Raw genomic sequence first — 24002 nt, 5'->3', positions numbered from 1 at the left:
TCCTTTCTTTTTTATGCTTTGAGATCATAAGGCTCAAATAAAACTTATCAATGTGTAAATGTAAGACGCACAAATAAAGGGTTTTACTACCTAGAGTGCTATCATGGTAATTTACTAATATAAAATTCGTTTTGTCAAATATATAATCACTTGGTACTATTTTAATTAATAATAACTATAGAATTCATTTTAAATAAAATAAATTTGTATTGAAAATTTATAGAGAGAAAAGACACGAGAGATACAGGAAATGAATTAGTAAAATTAAAAGAAATATTTTAATCTTATGTAATTAATCGAGTTATTAATATGTAATTTATTTAGAAATTTTATCTATTTTTTAAAAAAATTATTTTATTCATTTATAAAATAATTATATAAAATTATAAATAAAATTCATAATAACCACTATATAAATTTTAAATTTATAAATAAATATGATAAATTATAGTTTTCAACCAAACCAATCATAACCTAAAACTTCAGCATTTGACTACTGTGAAAAAGAAAATCTGCAAATAAGAGAAGACTTTTAAAGCTTTGGTATTTGGTTGTCTAGAGATAGAAGACAAGCTGATGTGACGAGCTTTTTCTAATTTCAGTTATATAAGCTCATACGTGGCACTTACATTCAAGTCAGCTTTGAATTAACAGAAGTTGATATCTCCAACAGAAGGGGTTAGATGACTAATTTATAAAAGAAGAAGTGTCATAATGGATAAACAAAAATATATATTTATAAAGGACTCAAGTGATATACTGGCTATAGTTGAGGGGCCTGCTTATACTTTTGGCCTTACGATCGGGCTGATGGTCTTTTTAGATCTTACTCTTTAGAGGATTGTTGTGTTATGATAATGATGTGTTGGGGTCTTTGGAATGATCAGAATTTGTAAATTGAGACAATAAGAATGGCTCAGCTCTCGTTATATTATGAGCTCTATTGCCCCATTTCTTGCATCAATGGCAGCAGCAAGTTAAGAATGTGCTCTTGATGCCCAATTAGTGATTCAAGGATTAACAGATTCTTCTTACTGCGCTGCTTCTTTTCTTTTTTTATTTTTCTCTTGTTTTTTTTTTTTTTTTTTTTTTGCTGCACAATTTGCTAATGTACATTTTCGCTTGGTTTAAGGATCTGCGCTAACAAAGCAGCTCTTTTGCTAGCTACAGTCACTTGTTCTCTCTCTAATCTCAATGAGGGAATGCTACCCCTTCTTTCTTTTTTGATGTTCTTACTGCTCATCATATCTTAAGCTAATGAATTTATCCTCTTATATATATATATATATATATATATATATATATATATATATATATATATATATATATATATTTTAAACAAATTATACAATATATCCGATACGGTGATTTAGATCGGTATCTGTATAAACTGATTTAGAAATCTTGTAGATATTTATAATAAAAAAATTTAAAGTTTTTTGAGTTTGACATTTAAAAAATCACTCTGATAATTAAGTTAGTACTTTTGAATAAGGGTTTGAACAAAGCTTATATTAAAATCACATTAAATAAGGATTGAATAGATATTTCCAGGATTGGTTTAAAGGTGAAACTAGTTATGGAGATGAGTAGCTTTCGGTTTGAATGGAATGAAGGGCATTCAACTATTTTTTCAAATGTCATGAATTTAACTGCAGTTATTATAGAATACGGCGACCTTTGTAGGAGTCATGTGTTATGGCAAGGTATAAGCTACTTTATTTTGCTATCTCCATTACGTTTAGATTCTTGGCTGTTGGAGTGTTAGCCGTGTCTAACTTTAGAAATCCCTAGTATGTTTGGTATTATTAATTCTTTTCAATTTAATAGGATTCTATGTGAAGTCATACAATTAGCATATAAATTACCCCTTTCATACTTGGTCTTATAAAGAGTGAAAATTCTCCATCAACTATTACCATGCTAGCTTATAAGTTTTCCCCTTTCATACATCAATCAAGATTAGAATTTCTTCTTTAAGCTATTTTAATAATGCATTTTCTTATATTAATGTAATACATTCATTACCCAAATCCCGGAATGTTTTCCATAAAAATTGGACCTGGATGATAGAAAATAATAATTGGATTAACCATCATGCTCGAGTAGAAGAACAGTAACCTAAAACGATGTGTTCCTTTATTTCTGGACCAAATGCATATAACATCTAATTTTAGCAATGGCTACAATCATGTGAAAGCAACTCGTGGGCAACCTCCCGATCAAAAGAAAAAAAATTCGTGCGTCACCTCTGATTCAGTACATATGTGGGTTCTTTATTTCCATATGTTTCTGATAATTATAATCATTTTTGTAGATAATGATTGATGCCGACTTTCTTTTGACTAATCAATTTTGTTATCGCGATTTTTCTCATCAGAATTATTTGTGGCATCAGTGTATTTTATAAAATATCTTTCTATGATCTATCGCAATAGTTATTTAAGATTTTTTGTGGCTAATCAAATATATTAACTCTACTGGAACACTTAGGTGGATGAAATTTTTTTAAAAAAATTATAAGATGAATTCTTTTATTAATATAATAAATTAATTAAATTTTTAAAATTTTCTTATATAATCTAACATCTAATTAAACTACGAAATTAATATGAATATTTCATTAATAAAAGTTAACAAGTATATTTTGATAAAAAGATATCTACTCTTAATATTTATCAATTAGATTGATGGAATATCCACATAGCAATTATCGATAGTTTATATAATTAACCGTTCATTAGAAAGAAAAGAATAATTATGGGAACATTAATATGGTGCCAAACAAGAAGTCTTCTAGATCATAGTTTCAAAACTTAATAACATATAGTTTTATGTAATTCTTGCATTACAAACTGAAAGTAAGTGATCATCACTAATTCAGCCAAGAAATGACAAAAGGGGAAAATTAAGTCGGCCCCAAATCATAAGGTATACGGAATGGGAATCCTTAAAGCCATTTGGAATTGACTATATGTCCCTATCTCGAGCTACTTAGGTCCCTGGACTACTGGACCCTTGCCTCTTGCTTATCGCTTATGATCAAGACCACATATGTATATATATTGAATCAATTCCATACTAATGGCTGACTATATTTGAATATTATTAGTAGCTCTTACTAGATAATTTCAGCACTTAATTACTAAAATGCTTAACAAGGACCAGCAAAAGGTGCAAAGGCAAAAGACTGGTTAACAGATTCATCAGTTTGCAGTATGACAGATAAAAATTAAAAGCTTAAAAAGATCCAAAGACAGTGTGATTACAGCCTAATTACCCTTATAATTAAATGGAAGACATAAAAAACGATCTCAACTTAAGAACATATCATCCCTTTTGAATCTTGCTGACATGAACTTCCATCTCTTGTCAGTGGGAAAGTTCTCCAAAAGCCCATTCTCCTACAGCACATCAGCACATCCAAAATATCCAATCTTAGATAATATATATATGCAAAACTTGATTAGTACAGTTTCCTTTTCTTTTTCTTTTTTTCTCTAAATATTAATATATTCAAATTGATCAGAGAATTACCTCTCTTCTTATTATTTATATCAGAAATTTATTAATCTTAAAATATTAATATCAATATTATATATTTTTGTACAGTCTGAAATACCCAGCTGATAAAACAATACCAAAAATCAGAGTACAAGTTAAATATTTATCTATATATAAAATTTAAGAACTGGGTATGTGGTCCTAATGCCAAAAGTGTCATCCTAGCTAGAAAAACCCAAATAAAGAGACTCAGCTAGTTAACCTTTGGGAAACTCTAAACGAGCAATATTCTTTTCCAAACCTTTCCTAGTATATAAAGCTTCTTTATCAGTGAGCCAAAATCAATTATATATATGTAAGTGCCAACGCTGAGAGAAAGGGAAAGGCAGAGAAAGCATCAAAATTATAATTTTTGTTTAAGAATCTCTCCCTGTGTGCATGTGTGTGCGCGTGTGTTTCTATAAATGATTTTTGTTTAACCCTACACAGCCCACTTAGTAGTGAGGAGAAAATGAAGTTTATGCATCAGAATCCATCAACTTTTGTTTGATTATATATTAAGTAATTGAGGAATCATCAACTAAGAATACGTCATGTCCCTTTGGCTTTATTAAGTGAAAGCCTAAAGTTAGCCTTTTGATATTTTATTGTTAAGAAAGACAAGAGAATCCAGTTCATGGCTTACACAAGCATGCCTTTTGACCATTTTAGTGCCCAGCTTTTCCTTTTCTTAATTAATTTCTATTACTTTATTATAATTTAATTAATTAATCCCTCAGCTTAAACACAATACAAAGGGAAAAAAAAAAAAACCCTACGTAATCCATGCAAACTTGTCATGGGTTCAATGGCCATCTTTTTTGCTAATTAGAATGCAATTGTAATTACAATAAATGCATCGAGCCCATGAAAATTACTTTAAGAGGGTAGCTTGTTAGCATCAAGTTTGAAGGTTCGATTAATGTACAGACAGTGACCAGACATGTGCGTCTAGTCTCAACTCTCAACTTGCATGCATGATTAGTACTGCTTTATTTGCTATTATTATGTTGATTAGTCATATCAATTTTCACGGCTGATGTTGAAAGTTCCTGGATTTAGAGAGTACTTTTATTTGTTAATCAATAATTAAATTAAATTTGTTAAGTTTAAAGTGGCATTTTAATGATCGCTAATTAAGGAATAACAGTACGTACTATCAACTTGATAAAGGTGAATAGACAAAGGGAATATAAATCTTTCATGGATTAAAAGTGTAAAAAACTTCAATTAGGGCAGTCAGATATTTGAGGAAACTTGCTTATTAAGTCTCAACAAAAAAGACACCGCATTTATCCTATCAATTATAATTTGCTGATCGATTTTCCCACTTTCATATCTATGACAATGAAGTTATTGCAACAAGAAAATTGTCAATGGTTAGTGCATATAATAAAACCAATGGATTTTAACATACTTCTGAAATCATCTTTTAAGACCAATCACAAGGTTACAAGTTTCCAATTTCAGTTGGAAGTGGCGAAACTTCAACTGTTCTTTAATGAAGAAATAATATACAATAGAAATCTGGCACAGTTTTAGCTTTGAGAGTAACAGATTAGAGGTGCATTGGCTGAGGAGAGCATTCAAAATTATAGTGGATATGGGTCATCGGTAGATTATTTTTAATTTTTTTTTCATAAAGTTTTTTTCAAATGTCATTGGTAGAAATTAGGTTACTGTCTTTTTAATTTCTTGTAGCAGAAAACGACATTAATTGCTGATGACCATTTACTATGAGTGGCGTACACATAGACAGCATGTTCTCAAGCATATGTTGATGTCTCAAATTAGTGCGAAATGAGAGAAAACTTTCTGTTCAATTTTTTAATGGATTCATTTCGAAATAAATAAATAATTATTAAGAATATATATATACCATATGCATAGTTATTGGCACGTGTATATCAAAATGAAAGTTTTAGGCTCCTCTTAATATATTATTTTAACTATTTAGATAAATGACATATATATTTAAAAAATAATAATAGAATGTTACATATTTTAAATTTTATAAATACACTTACTAGTAGAGCAATTAAAATTAAATAACTTATTCATTTAATGAACATATAATTTTTATCTTATCAAGATAAAAATAAAGATGTATCAGGAAAATATGACATACGAGATAATTTCTTGACTATATAAAGACTACGACCATCTAAATTAGATTATCAAACGTTAAATGTCTATAATGCAAATGTTAAGGTACACAAACTCAACTCTATTTATAAGAATTCAACAATGTAATCATTCGAGTGAGTAGTTAAACTCAATCTCTCCTATCTGAGGTATCAATTCTTTGAGAATAATCAACTTGTGAGGTGATTCACCAGTAATAAATGTATTTTATTTTTGAAATGGTACATATGTGTTATTCATGTGCAATATAGTAGCCTAGGAAAATCCCATCAATATATCTTGTGGAAAGCCATGGCAGAAATGGGCATAAGATGGGCAACCGTGACGCTGCAAAAGAAATACTAACTAGATTTGCCCTAAAAGCTTAAATGGGCTCACTGCTGATCTTTTTTCTTTAGAAAATAATTGGGCTTCTTAGGCTTTGAACTTGAATTATATAATTTTGACTAAGTAGGCTGACATATTATGCTTTCATCTCTTTCTGATTGAAGAAATTAATGAGCATATCAACTTGGGCCGCATTTCACATAAACTGGAAAATTAAACCAAACTGAATGAAAAAGAATGGATTAATTAACTGGAGATAATTACATATAAATGGAGTTGTTTGGTGATGGAGATACTCATGTATCAACCAATAAAAATGCATCATGCCCTTTGAGAATAACATCAGTCTAACTTTAGAAATAAGTTTTCTCTACATCATACCACTGTCTTTCTTTAATTATGAAATATGAAAATGATGGTAAAAGAAATTAAAAACTACATGTCCAAAGCTAGTATAACCTTATCATTAGATTGAGCTATTGAGAAAATACAACACATAGCATCAAATTTGTTAGATCACTTTTGTTTTCATACTTTATAATAAGCTCAAATTATTATTATTATTATTATATTAAGAAGAAGCTCAAATTAAATCAAGACTGTTATGTACCTAATTACCAACATGGATGATTTTATATCCATACTATTTCTTTTCCAGAAATTATATGATATTATAAATATATATAGCTTACCATACATTTTGTGATTGCATAAATCATATATATATATATATATATATATATATATATATATATATATATATATATATATATATATATATATATATATATATATATCAATCACAAAATGTACGGTAAGCTCTTAATTATATAGTATCTTAGGTTTGTCATAGTTAAGTTGTTACTATTAACTATAAGATTAGTCTAGAATTATATATTACTAATAGATATCAAATCTACTAAAATAACCTTACCTAATATGCAATTGTCACATAATAAAACTTAAAAGAAAAATAGAATGAATCAGTATTTTCATAAATCACATAATCAATTAGTTAATCATATGAAGGAGAAGGCAATTCATTTACAATTTTAGATAAACAGAAGTTGATCAATGCATAATAAAAATATTACTAGTTGAAGCTGTAAGTTTTGATTCATACTTAATTTTTTTTACTTTATATCCTTATAATACACAAAGCGCGTATATATGACCGTATAAAACGCGCGTGAAAATACTATTGAGATCATGAACATGTGATTAAGTAAATCTGTGTTTAGAAAAAAAATTTCCTTTTAAAACTACTTGTTCAAACAAAATTAAATTCTTACTTACACAAATGGATACCAGTATCCAAACAAATCTAGCACCTTTAATAAAATTCAACCCACCAGTGTATATATTTTTCCTTAAATGGATAAGTTAGGGGTTAAAAACTTTCAAATCTCTCATTTTCCATGTTCATTTGCATCTTCTTCTTACAAAATACAAGTACCTGTCCCTCTACATTGAGAAGATTTGCTTTCAAGCTAAGGAGGAATGGCTGGAGAAGACCACAATTTGAGCATACAAACTTTGGTATGACATAACACAAAACACAAACTCGATGCTAGTTGTCTTTTCTAAGTACTTTTTCTTTGCAAATAATTATGTCTATTATTTTTAATGGTTTGTCTGTAAATAAATTATTTATATATATTTGCTCATGATTGTATATATGTTTCAGCGTTAAGTTTTGACCCTAACCCATTAACTTGAGAGTGTCTTTTTTCATATGCATATCAAGTCCTCACTGTCTAAAATATATAGTTTTACAAAAGGCGTTCCTTATAGAGATTTTGTTGCCGATACAGTAAATTATAAATATATGGCTAAATATATTTTAACGATTAAAAATAGAGGTTGAAAAGTATAATAGATTAAGATAATAACCGAAATATGTTAAAGATTAAATTGGTAAATTTAAGATTGAAACCATATATTTAGCCATACAGTAATTTAAGCTGTAAGTTTTGCTCCAAGCGCGTATTATTTTGTGAGTTGCAAAGCCCAAATATGTGGTCCGACCGAGGGACTAGCCATAGCAAAACATAAACATTAGATATGTTCCTACAATAACAGAAACCCAACCCAATAGTGCCGCTTGAAGCCACTGTTCTCAAACCAAATTTGTCTACCCCAAAACTTGTCCTTACCAAACTCAAAGACCAGACTAGACCACCTGCCCAGCCAATTGAGATCTTGCTTTCTCAGCCACCCTTAGGGTTCAGCACAATTCCGTTAATCCAAACTATATTTCAAAAATAATTGTATCAGGCGAGTTTAATTTAAATATTATTTTTTAAAATAAAATATCAAGTTACTAATAATCAATTAATTTAACTGAGTTATTAAAAAAAGAGAAAAAAAAAAAACAAACTAAAAACTTTTATTTTCAAAAGAAAAAGGAAACCAATCAGTTTTTTCATATTTGTTTCAATTCTGTTTGCGCCTACTAAAAGCACAATTGGCATCTTTTTGCCCGTTTTTTCCAAAAAAAAAAAAGAAAAGAAAAACAGTAATTTATTTATACCTACTTTTTAAAATTTAACTTTTAGAAAAATAATGTTTATTTAAAAGTAGACTGAGGCTGAGAGTAAACAATAATAAAATAAAATAAAAAGAAACAATTTTCAAAAGCTGATGGTTGGATACCAAAATCTCTCTGATTGGAAGCAAGTAAGAGGACTGGATAAGCAGCTTTTTATTATTTATTATAAATAAAATAAAATAAAATAAAAGAAGACAAGGAGGCAAAAATTCAGAAACACTAACAGTATTCAAACAACTCTTTCATGCGGTGAACGGAGGATCTCACCGAAAGTCACCCATGCACGTGACGGTGGTTTTAGAGATACGCTACTCTACATTGTGTTTATAGTTATAGCACTTTTTCTTGTTTTATAACTGCATTTCAAACAAAATAGATTTCTATAATCTTAATATGTATATATATAGAAAATACATTTCACAGTGTTTCTGGCACATATAAAAATAAAACTAAAAAACATTAATGAGTAAAATGAAAACATTAAACTCATTAAAATAATAATTAAATTTTATTAGAGTGACATTGAGTTTATTTAAAAATGTATTATTTTAAGTTAGAGAATTTTTTTAAATAAAGTGAATTAGGATTATAATTAATATTTATTAATTGGTGTGTATTTCTTCTAGAAACAGAAATCGATCTTATTTCCGTGTAGCATATTTTTGTTCTAGACATTCATGTGTCCGAAAAAAACATTGTATTAAGGAAATTAGATTTATAATAGGAAAAAAAAATTAGTAAAGAAAGGGAAAAAAATTGTGGAAAAGAAATTGGGGAGGGTGAGAAATGCGAAGGTGCGACCATTTCAAAGCGAGTTTATAGGAAATCAGGACCCAATCTGCAATCAGCAGAGAGAGGAAAAAAACAAAAGAGAGAGAGAAAGTAAGAGACGACGGTGGCGATGATGCTGGTAGTAGAAAGCATTATCGGTGTCCTTATGCTTCTTTTGATCCTTCTCCTTATCCTTGTCGCCTGTAAACCATGGCGCTTCTTTTTCTCCTCTTCCCCTTCTCGCCCTCTTAAGGTTCTTAATAATCATTCCTTTCCATTTCCTTTTATTATATTTTGTTTTATATCGTGTCATTGCTTAGAATGTAATGTTAGCTGATTTGTTTGCTTGAGTTTTAGAAAAGCTAATTTTTCAAGTGATTGTATCGAGGCATTGATTTTACTGCTAACTTCTTCTTCTTCTTTTTAATGAATTTGTTTTTTGATTGTTAATGATTGGTTAATCTTCATTGTTTGAGTGATCTTGAGGTCAAGAATTGGTGTGGGTTTTTTTTGGTAATGATCGATTGACACTGGAAAAGTGATTAATTTAAGGAGGATTGATTGATTGATTGATGATTTGATGGTGATCAATCCATATTTTCATGCATTTAATTACTTGATCGGGTCTAAGCTGCAATGAGGGTCTAAAAGACTGCTTAAAGGAGTGCGATTTTGTACATGCTTCATTTAATTCATCATAATTCATTCCATTCCTAACATTCACATTTCTGTCCATTAAGTTGAGTTTAGCACCATTAGATATATGCTATGGTTTTTTTTTTTAAATATCTTAACTCTTATCCTGCTTATCTAGAGTTTGATAATACACCTCTTATAGTGTCAAAAGGCAATATAATTGTGTATCAAGATGAATTAAGTAGTTTATCACCTATATACTTTGCTCGCTGTGACTGCTAGAGTTAGATTTTTATTCTTTAATTACAGCTATTGACATGATAACTGATATATGCTTGTGTTTCTTTGTATTACTTGAATGAATTTCATCAAGGATTCTACTTTTCATGCCTCCTAACATTTTTCTTTTTTAAGGTTGGTGAATTAGAGAGACCCCTTATTTCAGATGATGTGGAAAGCAATGATTTGACAAGGAATTATGATCTAGAGGGAGCATGCTATCAAAATGAAGGGCCATTGCGCTTGTTTCGACCGCATGGACTTGTTCATAAACAGAGGCTTCCATCTGCATCACCCCATCTGAACCAAGGTTCTTACCTTATTTATCGAATCATGCCTTTGTATTTACTGGTTAAGGAAACAAAGCTTTCGATTCCTCTATTTTATTGGTATTGTATTCTGTCCCAGGGGATAGCTTGATTTTAGATGTAGTTTCAGAACCTGCAGAGGATATTTCAGTTGGTCAAACCCTTAAGCGCACATCTCTGACGAATCACTTAGCTGAAGTGCAGCAACATGCTGGACAGACAGATCAGAGTCCTGTCTTGAGATCTGATCTGGAAAATGATGTCGTTCGCGAGTTTGTGCCCTGTGTTATTGCTGATCAAAGTAATTTATTGTCTTTCACTTGTGTGTAAGAGGCTAATTCTGGATAGTTAATTCTGTTTGTCTAAAGTGAAAAACATGTTAGAAGTGCAGGAAGCTGCCTGTCTTTGGAGGTCATCTCTGGTCCTTCTCGTGGTCTCCGATGCTCTATAAAGTCAACAAGTGCTTCAAGGCTTCCACTGACCCTTGGAAGGGTTTCTAGTGATCTGTTGCTGAAGGACTCAGAGGTGTCGGGGAAGCATGCAATGATTAACTGGAATATGGATGTGAGTTCTTGAGAATTATACCATTTGGTTTAAATTTGTGCTTTTGGCTGTTTATTGTGCACTTAAAAAAAAAAACCTACTTTCATTTCAGAAGAAAAAATGGGAGCTCGTAGATATGGGTAGCCTAAATGGAACGCTTCTGAATTCTCAGCCGATCAATCATCATGATTCTGGAAGTAGGCAGTGGGGTGACGCAGTTGATCTATCAAATGGGGACATAATAACTCTTGGCACAACCTCAAATATACGTGTAAGCGATCTGTCATGTTTCATAATATTGTGAAACTATCACGTGCATTATGGTGGCAGATTTCAAGTTAAATCTTATTGGACAAAATTAACTGAAATCCTTGTAAGGTTGTTAATTCTTAAGGTACGAGGTAAAGCATTTCTCCAATTTGAAAGATTCAGAACATACCTGGCTACTGAATTCAGGAGTTATAAGCTTCTCTTTTGCTTCAAAAATCTTTTTTTTTTTTTTAGTTTAATCATTGTGCATACTCATGTTGCTTATCATCTTCTGTTTTTTTCATGCATTTCTTTTGTGTTGGTAGATGCATTTGTACCTGAACGTAGTATAACTCTCACATGACTTATTGCCTTTGTAACTAATCATTGCCTTCATATGTATATTCTTTCTGACAGGTTCATGTTACATTGAAAGCTGAGAATGAGACTCCTTTTGGTGTAGGCATGGCATCAGATCCCATGGCTTTGCGTCGTGGAGGAAAGAAACTTGCTATGGAAGATGTGTGCTATTATCACTGGCCGCTTCCTGGCATTGACCAGGTTTTAGATTTGTAGCCTTGCATTTCAATGAAGATATTTTGGGTTTTCTTGGAAAAAGCTAAATGATCTGATTCCCTATCTTGCAGTTTGGAGTGTTTGGTATTTGTGATGGGCATGGTGGAGTAGCAGCTGCTAATTCTGCTAGCAAGTTAGTATTCCTGTTTCAGTTTTAACATGTTACCTTTCTTTAAGTTCAAATTCCTCATGTTTTATGTTATTCTTTTAAACTGAAAACCAACACTTTTAAGCATTCTGCATTTTCCTGGCCAAAGAGTTGGCTGCTCAAGTTTGCAGGTTGACTGCAAGTGGCTTGAAGTTTTCATATAACAACTTTGCCCTTGTTTATAACACCTGCAATTTTCTTTCGCTGTTGTTTCTCCTTAGTCAGAGGCGCTTTTCTAATTTTTTTACATGAACTTGTGAAGATATATTTAACAGTGATTGATATTATGCATTGGCTTCTTATGCATCATGTTATTTCTTTCTAGATGAAGCTCTAAATTCATTCCACTCCTCCATGTTTGTTACCGGCTTATGCCTTAATTAATGTTTGTCTAATTTTCCTGCTCCAGAATGCTTCCTGAGAAGGTTGCACGAATTTTGTCGGATTCACTAACAAGAGAGAGGGTTTTGTCACAATGTGATGCTTCAGAAGTTCTCAAAGTTGCATTTTCTCAAACAGAAGCTTCAATGAATAATTATTATGAGGTTTCTCATTGACTACTCTTCTTCTTCTGATTATGCACAAATTGGTCTAATTCTGATCTGAGTGATCCCCATGAAGTAATGGTGGAAACAGGGGATTAAAAGTGTTGAATAAACTATAAGGCCTCAAATTCTTGCTACCTTCTCTTCATTTAACCTGTATATTTATATATGATCCCAATCTTATCAAAGTTGCCTTGTTTGTTTTGATGGCTGCATTAGTTTTGACAGCAATAGTTTTTTTTTTTCCTTTTCTCTTTGTGCTTTATCTTGTAAAAATTATTGGTCAGGGGGGTTGAGATGAATCTTTATTTAATTTATTCTTGAACTTCAACACACTAATATTAGCTTAGTGTTGCAATATTAACGGTTTCGATGCATTCAGTCCATCATTCTGCACCTGTCTTTTCTATTGCGCTTTAGATGAACAATAGCGTGAATCAGGCAGCTAAAAATATACATAATATTGTTGGATAATGGAAACTCTTTGAGCTGGTGGTTTTTTCTTGAATTCAGATCACCATGATAGCCAATGTGCATTTGACTCCTGGTAGCCTGTCAATTTGATAATGTCTCCAAAATGCTATTATTCTAATTCTTTTCAGAGTTCTATTTGAATGTTCTACGTCTCTGAAAAGAAATAACATAGAAATGATTATTGCAGCTCTGCTTCATTTTAATGAACTATTGCAATGTTAGAGGTATTACGGGTATTTACGTCGTACTATCAAATTTCTGCAGGGTTGTACTGCAACTGTGCTTCTGGTTTGGGCTGATGGTGATAAGAATCTTTTTGCTCAATGTGCCAATGTTGGGGATTCAGCTTGTGTTATGAAGTATGCTTTATTTTCATCTTATACTTCTTTATGTTGCTTGGATTATAAATCTGTACCAAAATGGATTCTCAGATGCTCTTTTGTAGGCAAGCACACAGAGTGACATAGAAAGCTAGTTTTTCTAGGAATAGTTATCATTGCCACTATATAGTAATTTTCCTTATAAAACATTGAACATTCAAGAGACTAGCGATACCAGGGAACAAAAGGAGGATATGCAAAATGATGCCTTACTTCCATTATGAGTGTGCACTATTAGCAGTTTTTTAATATTAGTAATAGAAAATATACGTAGCTGTTAGTTGTAAGTTTACCCAATGAAATTTTAAACGGCACATGATTGTTTTTTCTTGAATTAAATATGACTCTTGCAGAATTATTATTATGTCAATGACCAATGGTATTGGGTTGTAATGTCCTAACTATAATTTTCTGAATGTTTTTTTCCCTATAATATTGAACTATGAACTTCATGGTTTTCCTCTGGTCATTTGAAGTAAAAAAAAATTCATCATTGTGATGTCTTTAATGTGATATTTACAGCTGGATGTGATTTTCAGGCTTGATGAGAAGCAGATTAAGATGACTGAAGACCACAGAGTAGCCAGTGATTCCGAAAGACTTCGTATAAATAAAATGGGAGAACCATTGAGAGATGGGGAGACACGACTTTCTGGTAAGAAAAATAATTACTTCTTATAACTGTTATTTTGTATGAATTTGGATCAACGTATTCAGTTGATAATTATTTTCTCTTCTTCCCCCTGGTTCAGGATTGAACCTTGCTCGGATGCTTGGAGACAAATTTCTGAAACAGCAGGATGCCCGATTTAGTTCAGAACCCTACATAAGTAAAGCTGTGCATATAGATCAAGCAAGCAGTGCCTTTGCACTGTTGGCAAGGTGATTTTGTTTTTCTGATTAATGTCCTTGCTTCAGCAATAAGTGACAATATTGCCAGTTACTCTGTTCTGTTGCTTGTGATTTATTTATTTGATGGGCGTCAATCTGCTTTGAATATTTAAATTTGCTAAAATTTGCATCACTTGAGTACAGCTGTCTGTTCTGTAATTGGTTATCTAAATTGTTGCTGAAAATAATGAGCTTGATAATGAAAAAATTGCAGTGATGGCTTTTGGGATGTTATTAGTGTTAAAAAGGCAGTTCAGCTTGTCCTTCAGGTGCATCTTCTCCTGATAAACAGATATTTGCTATTAAAATTATATCTTTCTAAGACATGCTATTGACATCTAAATTTTTGATGTTCGCAGACCAGGGAGAGATACTCTACAGATGGGGATAATTCCGCTGAGAAGGTTGCTAATCTCTTGTTGAGTGAGGCTAGAACACAGCGGACAAAGGATAACACCTCCATAATTTTCTTGGATTTTGACAGAAAATCTAGAATATCTTCTTCTTGTAAAGTTGTATCTTAATATAAATTATGAGTTGGCAGTGTACAATTATAATTTTGCTTTTGCCTTTGAAGTGTGAGTTGAGTTCTCTCTACCGTCGGGGCATTCACCGTCAAGATGTTTCAAAGAGTTGTTTGGTTATCGTCTTCGAGTTGGGAGCTGCCTAAAGAGAGAGTTCACGGTGCAGGTTGGCTTGAAAGCTTGAAATGGATGCATGATGGAGGGAATTATAGATCTGAAGGAGATACCGTAATCAATATAGGGTAGGATTTTAGCTAACAATGGAAATGGTGCTATGGAAAATGCAAAAGCAAATAATTGTCGGAGAATAAAGTTCTGAGGCAGAAAATGCAAAAGAAAAAAGAAAAAAAAAGCTTATACTTAGGAATGTATTTTGATTGATCACAGATAAATTTGGAATATGATATTGTATTTCAAGAACCTTGACTTCGTCTATAATAGATACCTTCACAGGATTTCTTCAAAGCCTCTGCATTTAACTCGAAGAGTGGTCGCATATTGGCGGGTCTTATTATTAATTTTTATCTTCAGATATTAACTCACAAGCTTCTATTTGAAAACCTTTCCCTAATCATCTGTGAAAATTCTGTCATTCCAGTTTCCTTATAATAATATATAAAATTATTATATTGTCTTTAATAAAACTGAATCGGGTTTTCGGACCATGTAAAAAGGAAAAGGAAAATTAAAAGAGAAGTCCATCACTAAACCCGCTTGTGCGCTACAAAACCCCCGGCCACTGCCACAAATCCTTTTCTGAATCATAAACCCTTCCCGGAATCATAAGACGTGCGCTTTATAAACACAAGCGTGAACACACAGATGGGGAAGAAGAAGAAGAGAGCAGAAGCGGAAGCACAAACAGAAACAGAGACGGTAGAAAACCACGAACCGGTGAACGACGTCGTCGTTAATGGCGACTCGGATAGGAAGAAGAAAAAGAAAAAGAAGGAAAAGGAAAGAAATGAGAGAAAGAAAGAAGAGAATGAATCAAAGGAAACAGCTACAATAAGCATAGCCGTCCCTGGTTCTATCATCGACAACGCTCAATCTCTCGAGCTCGCTACTCGAGTATTACTCTCTTCTTCTTTTTTCTTTTCTTACTGTTTCAATTTTTTCCATCCATCTTTTCTCTCTACTTTATTGCCTCATTCTTAAAAATTCTTTTTTTATTTTATTTTATTTTAATGCAGTTGGCTGGTCAGATTGCTCGTGCGGCGACTATTTTTCGAATAGATGAGGTGACTGTATTTTTACTTTATTGGTAAAGTTTTGTTTAATGCTTTTAACTGGAATTGCACCTTGTTCGGGAAGCTGAAAAATTGCCAGAATTCAGTTCAACCTTATTTAGTCAATTTCTCTTGTTTGTAAGGTCTAAAATGTAAGAATTTATTTTAAGATTGCTATTAGGTTAATATTTATGTTTGGAAAGTCATTACTATATTTTAATTCTTTCAATTCAAAAATTAGAAAATTTGCATTTATCAAGATGAAATCGTTGCTATTTTGTTCTTGGAAACTGTAACATTTACTATTATTGTTATTATTATCTGTGTGTGTGAGTAGGTGGTGGTGTTTGACAATGAGAGTAGTTCAGTGAAAGAGGATCGTACTACAATGATCACAGGCAATAACTCTGATGAAAATGAAAGTGGTGCTGCATTTCTTATAAGGATTCTGCGGTATCTCGAGACTCCACAGTATCTAAGAAAAGCTCTCTTTCCTAGGCTTAATAGCCTGAGATTTGTGGTGAGCTGACCAATTGATATCTTTTATTTCTTTTACTTTTGTCAATTGTTAGCAGTATGTATTAATTTCAAGATTTTTGTAATTATGCATTTGATTGTTTTTTCACAGGGCCTATTGCCTCCGCTTGATGCTCCACATCATCTCCGCAAGCATGAGTGGGCTCCATTTCGAGAAGGTAAAGCCATTTTAAGGGTTTCAAACCCTGGCACAATTTTTTTGTGGTCATTTTCTAGAAATGTTATTGTTCTTGAAAGGCGGTAGGTTGTTGATTTTAAAGCACCTGTGACATATTTTACAATCAGTGGATGTTCCTCCAGTTTCTGTCAACCATTGATAAAGTATACTAACTTTTACAGGTGTCACACTAAAAGAAAAAGCCCCAAACTCAATAGGAACTCTAGTTGATGTGGGTTTGAGTAAGGTAATATCTATTAAAATTTGTTATGTATCTGCTCTTACCTCCTTTATTTTTCAAAAAGAAAATATTATTATGGTATCTAATTTTCTTCATGTGAGGCATAGGAAGTTGCTTTGACCAACTGCATAATAACTGACACAAACAACGAATGGTGTTTTATTGCCTACCGGTTTTTGCTCATTCACCTTTTCTGTCCACCCTCTGAGCTTTCAGTTAATTTGAAATTTGGGATACTCATGTTGCAAGATGAGATGTAGGCCTAGTTAGCTTCTGAATATATTGTTTTCCGTAAGAATTCTAGATTAAGATCTGTAGTAAATGTGATGTTTTACATCTTTCAAGCTAAATGATGCAGAATGTTGTTATTGATCAAGTAGTTGAACCCGGTATAAGAGTGACCGTGGAAATGGGAACTGACCGCAATTTGGATTCTGGTAATAAGTTTTTGATCCTTTCTTTTTATTATGTTTTGAGCCTTGCCTGATTTTTCTGCCAGTCTTTTAGTGAATGTAGAATTGTGATTTTTCTGATTTAATCTTTGAGACAGTTGATGTTCTCAGGATGTAAGATAAATTTATCGAAGTATGTTCTCTCCCTTTCATATTTACAAACTTTTCCATCAGCCCAAATCTTCCTTCTGTTTTTTTGCACTTTTTCTAGAATAGTTCTTACTTTTCTTTTTTTTTTTTTATGTATTTTCATATTCTTAGTATACTTTTTATGAAGCATATGCATGCAGAAAAATTACCACCACTCATGAAGTTCATGATTTTCAATTGCATTTATCTAGAATTGCCACGTCAGGTTGTCTCATTGTCCAAGCCCAGGGAGGAAGCAGGAATGTATTGGGGATATAGAGTACGTTATGCTTCTAACATCAGCACAGTGTTCAATGATTGCCCATACAAGGTATTGATACTTTGATCTTATGGTTTTCTGTATCTCCTTTGTAAGTTCCATATGTAGTTCTCTGTTTAAATTTAAACGAGGCCTTCATCAATTCAGTTGTGTTGATTGTAGGGTGGCTATGATCATTTGGTTGGTACCTCAGAGCATGGTCAGATAATTAACGCATCAAAGCTTTCTTTGCCAACTTTCAGGTTTTTTACTTTTTTCTGTCTGTACAGCTCCATAATTAACTTCCTATAGGTGGTTTTACCCATTTATTATGGTAAAGAGCTTTCTGTTTGTGTTCTAAGGTTCAGTGATTGTGGATTTCTATCATGGCATATCTTTTTTTGCTTTGTATGTGTTGCCCGTAGGCATCAGAATTTGTATAGTTTAAATTTAAATCTAAGCAATTTTATTGGTAGAAGTAATAATGCATTTTAAGCACCTACAATCTGACTATTGATCCTATTGCATGTATAATCTGTTAGGCACTTGTTGATTGCTTTTGGGGGGCTCGCTGGACTAGAAGAAAGTATTGAAGAAGACAATAGCTTAAAGGTATATCTGTTCAACAAGTATACATGTTTGTTGCTATATTTGATGAATTACATGGCTGCATTTTTAGATCCGTTTACTTGTACCATGTTTCTTCCCCTTTCTTTTCCCCTCTGTCTTTGCTTTGTTGTTTCTGTTGGAGGAATGCGATTCCTTCGCTATCTTCATGTCATGCGATTTTGACAGCATAAATCTGTTATTTGGAACAAAATTAATAACATGATTGCTCATAAATTCATTATTTTATCATTGATTCAGTATTCTGGATAATCTAATGACTTGTTCAAGTTGCAGGAGCTGCTTATAGTAAAAGCAAAAAGTGCATTACCAAATACTAACCTTGATGATTCTTCTTCTTGAAGGGTAAAAATGTTAGAGAGGTTTTTAATTCATACTTGAACACCTGCCCTCATCAAGGAAGTCGAACAATTCGAACTGAGGTTATACTTTTTAATTTCTTTTTGTCTATTTACCAAGCAAATATTATCTATGAACAGATATGATTTGTGGTTTAAATGGGTCTTTTTGTAACAGGAAGCAATATTCATTTCACTTCAATATTTCCAAGAACCAATTAACCGAGCATTGCAAAGAATTCAAGATTAGCATGCAGTTGGCTGAAGGTTACGGTTATCTACATTTATACTTGGCATATCTCTAATCAAATTTACAGAGACTCTGGAGCACAACAGGGAGGACAGAGTTCAAAAATATTCCTCAATAGGATGATGATTTTAGAAATTTTGAGGTTACATTATTTAGCCTAGGTTGGCAAGGGATTTTCCTTCAACGCATTACCTGTAAAATTTTGGTAGAAACAAGTTCGGTTTCTTGATACCGTAATTTAACACTTGTGTATCTGTTTGTGGTCTCAAAAACCACTTTAGGAATGATAGCAGAACCAAGTCATGGCTGCTAGTGCAAATGCGGCAGTAATCACAGTTGATTACTTTAAATTAGTGGAGTTCAATTGATTTCTTTGGGTAGTGTAGCGTGGTTACTTTCTCTTCCAAGAATTTCCCAAGGTGATGAGTCTGACCTTAAATGGGTCACACTAGGCCTGTTAAGTTAGTTTAAGAAATAAATGTTTTCAAGTTGGTTGAAAAGGCACTAAGGTCCCTCAGGTTACGAGATTTTTACATTTTCTATTTGTACTGTACTGAAATAGACGTAGAAGTTTAGAATCTGAAGAATGAACCTTTTGGGGCCCAAACGGTCAAGATTTCTTTACTATTTCGATATTATTCTTTTTGTACGTAATTATAAATTGTAAATAAATATATAATGTTGACGAGTTTTAAGCATCTAAAGTCTTCTTCTTGAAACGAAAGCAACATTTTTTGGAAAAGTAATGCTATTTAATTTAATTGTATTTTACTCTGTAATAAATATAATTAATTATTGACAACCAAATCAAAATATTTTTAAGAAGTCACAGTTGTCCTAGTTTTTCTAGATAGATGTCTCAACGAGTTTCATTAATTTCCATGTCTCAATTTTTGCTATAATATTCGTAATAAAAATAAATAATTTATATAGTGGGATTATCAGCAAAGTTGATTGGGTCTAGTTTGATCCCACGGTTAATGAACATGAGCCTAAACTGAATGATATCAGCTTCTTTTTCAAAAACAAAATTCTATTTGAACTAAATCTTAAAATTTACTTGGTTTATGATTTAAAAATGTAAAATCATGATTAAGTTCTGGCCAAGCAGGGCAGAACAATCTATTAGAAAAACCTGCCATCTAATAAATTTAACATAATCAATAATCTATAACTCAAATAAATCTCTTCACAGGTAAGCAATTTCAAAGCCACCATGGAGACTGATTTATTTGTCTTATGTGAAAATTGAACAAACAAACAATTACCTCTGTTAGTAACTAAGGGAGGATCAAAGGTGCCATATCCAACATCATCCTTGAGAATATTCCTCGACATGTAAAAAAAGAATAGGTATATCAACTCTCCATAATAAGATGAATCTATTTGAAAACTAAGCTATATAATGGTTTTATTAGCAGAAAAAGAAATAACAAAATAGGAAAAAAAGAAAAAGAAAAAGGTAAAACAGCTATAAAAGGAATCTATATAAGCAACAAAGAAGGAAAGAAGTAAATATTTTTAGTCCTTCGGTAATCTAATGCCCCTTTTAGTTATATTTTTCCTTTTTGCTTTTAAAAGTTCCCGTTTATTTCTTAAAAAATATATAAATATTTCATTAATGATAAGTAATCAGTCTATTTTAATATAAAAGATAAAAATAAATATCAAATATTAATAAATACATATAAAAAATTTATTCATAACAATTATTAATCGTCTTGATGGAGCAATATATTACAATTCTACACTAAGAATGCTCTATTTAGTGATACTAAACCACATATTGGCTGTTAGATAAAATCAAGTTCAAAGGAAAAAGTTTTTATGAGCACAAATCTATGTATATAACATACTTAAAGAGAAAACGAATGGTTAAATTAAATTAGACTAATGATTCCCATTTAAATTTTTAGAAGAGTAAATTTCAGGAGTTTAATTTAGTTATAATAATTCAAAACTGCCAAAATTATTTATTGGTTTTGATTTTGACGTGTTTAATTTCAAAATTGATTCACTTTTAACCATGTGTTATTAAGTGCTTTGCAAGGAAATTAAAGCAAATCCACCAACAGAAGTTGTAACTGATATATTTAGCTTAATCAATAATCCATAATATTCAGATAAACCTTTTCATAAATTAGCAATTAGAAAACTACTATGGAAATTGTTTCTAACTTTCTTTTTGTCCTTTGTTTGTTACGCTAAATTTGAGAATTATTGATTATTAAAAGAATTAGATAATGCTATGTTTGGTTGAAATTCACTAAATAATTCATTTCATTTAAGAAAAATATATATAAAAAAAATAAAATAAAAATAATAAAATTAAAGGTGATATTTTGATGTTATAGAATATATTAATAAGCTAATATGAAATTTATCTATAAATTCTATCTATTTTGGTAGAATTTAATTTAGTTATAATCAATTTCAAATAAATTTGAATATCTAAAATCTTAAATTAATCTTTTATTTTATTTAAAACACATAAATTTTAAAATATTTATGAATTTTAAAAAAGAAAATTATCTCGAGTATTCATTTTATCCTATAAAATTAGTGTCTGTATATCAAATTTATGAATTAAGAACTCAAATCAAATCTACGGAGTCATGAATTTACATAAAATGTTTCATGCCATGCATTTTGACCAGAGAAATTTATGAGCAAAAATCTGTGCATTTAGTAATCTAAAGGAAAAGGCACTAATTTAATAGAAAATCAATGCTTAAATATTCCACTTCTATAGAAAAAGCTGCAACATCTCTGAATGATTAAATTCCAATAAATCTCAATAGTCAGTTACAGTTTATTTTCTCAGAAAATTCCAAAAATAAAAATGGCCATTCTGCACGAGTTAGGTAAATAAATTCAGAACACCATAAATGTAGGACTTTTACTTTTTTTTTTTCTTTTTTCTTTTACTTTAATTGTTACAGCATCAGCCCGAGTTGCCGATACAAGTATCACTTACCTTTGTTGAAGTCAACACACATGAGAAGTAAACAAAAAAAAAAAAAAACCCGAACGGCACTCCCTTTCCATTTCTTTTCTTTATATTCTTCGTCTCCATCCACATCTCTACTACTATATATATGTTGCCATTCTTGATCATATGCTTCACACTCAAGAGAAGAAAAAACACTGCCAATATATATTTCTTGAAAAACAATATCTGGATTCTTGATAAAAAAAAAACATGGCTATGATGACAGTGGCATCAAAGCATCTCCCTGATGATATCGTCACTGATATCCTCACTAGATTGCCTTTGAAGTCTCTTGTTCGATTCAGGTGTGTTTCAAAGCCTTGGCTTAACTTTCTCACTCACTCTAGATTCCCTTACTGGCTTCTCTTTCGCCATCTTCACTGCGATACTCTTAAAGACTGCCCTCATAACGAGAGCAGTATCTTTCTCTTTTATAACAAGAGCAGCAACAGCAGACCTAGCAGGAGAAGAGAAGTGCAAGCAAGTGATCAATCTCGTGATGATCAATGTAAGCTGTATGCTCTTGGCGGTGGATTTCTTGAAAATTCTTTCAAGTTTGCTTTCGAGATTGATTTTCCTCTTATCAGAGGAAAATCTTTCGAAATCAAGACTGGTTCTTGCCATGGAATGTTCTGTTTATCCATGGACGGTGATCATAATTATGGTGATGATGCTAATAGTAACAGTAATACTCTTGTTTTATGGAATCCATCCATTCATGATTACAAAATATTGCCTCTTCCTCAAGAGTTAGGTGTATGTGCTGGAGTTTGTGGGTTAGGCTTCGATTCGAGCATGGAAGACTATAAAGTGGTGAGTGTTTGTGATAAACAGGTTCATGTTTTTTCAGTAAAAAGGAATTTGTGGAGAAATCTTGGTGGGTTTGATTACTCTGTTTTCTATGAAGCAATTCCTCTAAATGGCTGTCTTTACTGGGGTGCTAGCAAGTTTCATAAATTCGCAGACCGAATTTTATGCTTCAATTTATCAGATGAAACATTTAGGGAAGTTCCTTCTCCTCCTTTTGAACCAATCATACCTCAGTCCATTTGGTTTTATGAACAATTTACAGAGCAGCAGTTTTTTGTTGTGGCGACAGAATTGAACTTACTGCTTTGGGGAAACTCGCTTTGTGTGTTTCGCCAATATGATCAGACACTTTGGAAAATGAAGCAAGAGAAGGAAGAAAATGATGGTGGAGTGAAAGAGACTTGGAGTCTATTAATGACACTTCCCAAGATCACGAATCACGAGTCTCATTTGCGCAATCATTATCGCTTGCATCCAAAATGCTTCACCAAGAGTGGCAAACTTGTTCTCTCTGTTAGACGCAAGAGGTTTGTAATGTATGATGGAGTGAAATTTGAGGACCTTCATGTTCAAGGCATGGGAGAGGGCCGCTTTCTCAAGGCTGCTGCTTACTCTGAAAGCCTAATTTCTCCTGCTAGCATTCGTGGAATGAATGATATAGACTAAAATATCTTTCACAGTAGGAACAATAAAGAGTTTTTTTCTTAAAACTCTCCTTTGCCTATGGCAATTTATAGGACTTCATATTTATGTTTTCCTTTTGTGTTTCTGTCTGAAGATGTAAAACTTACTGTTGGAGATGTCTGAAGATCTTCATCTCCAACATAAGGTTTTTCTGCTTCTGAATATGTTAGCCTGTTATAGCTGCTTAAGGTATCTGTAACTTATTCTATATGCATATTTTATTTATATATCTTCTGTTTTCTAATTTCTATTTTTAATTTTTTGAAAATTACGCGCGAAAAGAAATATTGCACACCTACCGGAAAATCTCCAATTAGGTAGGAAATATGTTATGTTGCTATCGTAGAAATAAGCACGCGCATGTGAGAGTTATATCATTTTTAATATTATTGAGCGCGTGTAGATAT

General features: G+C 31.8%; 3 protein-coding genes across 3 annotated transcripts; all 3 read left to right on the top strand.

The window, feature by feature from the left end:
• The first annotated feature begins 9213 nt into the window (after nt 1-9213).
• On the top strand, nt 9214-15355 carry LOC8259088 (protein phosphatase 2C 70). Its single transcript, XM_002517155.3, has 13 exons — nt 9214-9590; nt 10388-10562; nt 10661-10861; nt 10952-11124; nt 11216-11374; nt 11770-11913; nt 12000-12061; nt 12486-12621; nt 13360-13454; nt 14015-14130; nt 14228-14357; nt 14581-14635; nt 14726-15355. Exons 1-13 carry the CDS (start codon nt 9468-9470, stop codon nt 14888-14890), a joined length of 1734 nt encoding a protein of 577 aa, XP_002517201.1. The 5' UTR covers nt 9214-9467; the 3' UTR covers nt 14891-15355.
• Nucleotides 15356-15491: 136 nt separating this feature from the next.
• LOC8259089 (putative methyltransferase C9orf114) lies at nt 15492-19462 on the top strand. Its single transcript, XM_002517156.4, has 11 exons — nt 15492-15961; nt 16084-16131; nt 16457-16639; nt 16748-16814; nt 16996-17060; nt 17413-17491; nt 17848-17966; nt 18078-18157; nt 18437-18506; nt 18866-18943; nt 19038-19462. Exons 1-11 carry the CDS (start codon nt 15713-15715, stop codon nt 19107-19109), a joined length of 1110 nt encoding a protein of 369 aa, XP_002517202.1. The 5' UTR covers nt 15492-15712; the 3' UTR covers nt 19110-19462.
• A 2516-nt stretch (nt 19463-21978) lies between these two features.
• Nucleotides 21979-23822, top strand: LOC8259090 (F-box/kelch-repeat protein At3g23880). The gene has a single exon (XM_002517157.4). The coding sequence runs from the start codon at nt 22312-22314 to the stop codon at nt 23575-23577; it is 1266 nt and encodes a 421-aa protein (XP_002517203.1). The 5' UTR covers nt 21979-22311; the 3' UTR covers nt 23578-23822.
• Nucleotides 23823-24002: the final 180 nt, after the last annotated feature.

This window comes from Ricinus communis, chromosome 9 (genome assembly GCF_019578655.1).
Source record: "Ricinus communis isolate WT05 ecotype wild-type chromosome 9, ASM1957865v1, whole genome shotgun sequence".
Classification (NCBI taxonomy): Eukaryota; Viridiplantae; Streptophyta; class Magnoliopsida; order Malpighiales; family Euphorbiaceae; genus Ricinus; species Ricinus communis.
The sequence above is the reverse complement of the archived record's forward strand: the minus strand, read 5'-3'. Positions and strand labels throughout refer to the sequence as shown.

Bases quoted from the DNA above. Each gene is read 5' to 3' on its own strand.
- LOC8259089 (XM_002517156.4), top strand. From the start codon at position 15,713: ATGGGGAAGAAGAAGAAGAGAGCAGAAGCGGAAGCACAAACAGAAACA. The intron at 15,962-16,083 runs GTATTACTCTCT...ATTTTAATGCAG, and splicing joins CTCTCGAGCTCGCTACTCGA to TTGGCTGGTCAGATTGCTCG. The intron at 16,815-16,995 runs GTAAAGCCATTT...TAACTTTTACAG, and splicing joins GTGGGCTCCATTTCGAGAAG to GTGTCACACTAAAAGAAAAA.
- LOC8259088 (XM_002517155.3), top strand. From the start codon at position 9,468: ATGATGCTGGTAGTAGAAAGCATTATCGGTGTCCTTATGCTTCTTTTG. The intron at 10,862-10,951 runs GTAATTTATTGT...TTAGAAGTGCAG, and splicing joins CTGTGTTATTGCTGATCAAA to GAAGCTGCCTGTCTTTGGAG. The intron at 11,125-11,215 runs GTGAGTTCTTGA...CTTTCATTTCAG, and splicing joins TGATTAACTGGAATATGGAT to AAGAAAAAATGGGAGCTCGT.
- LOC8259090 (XM_002517157.4), top strand. From the start codon at position 22,312: ATGGCTATGATGACAGTGGCATCAAAGCATCTCCCTGATGATATCGTC.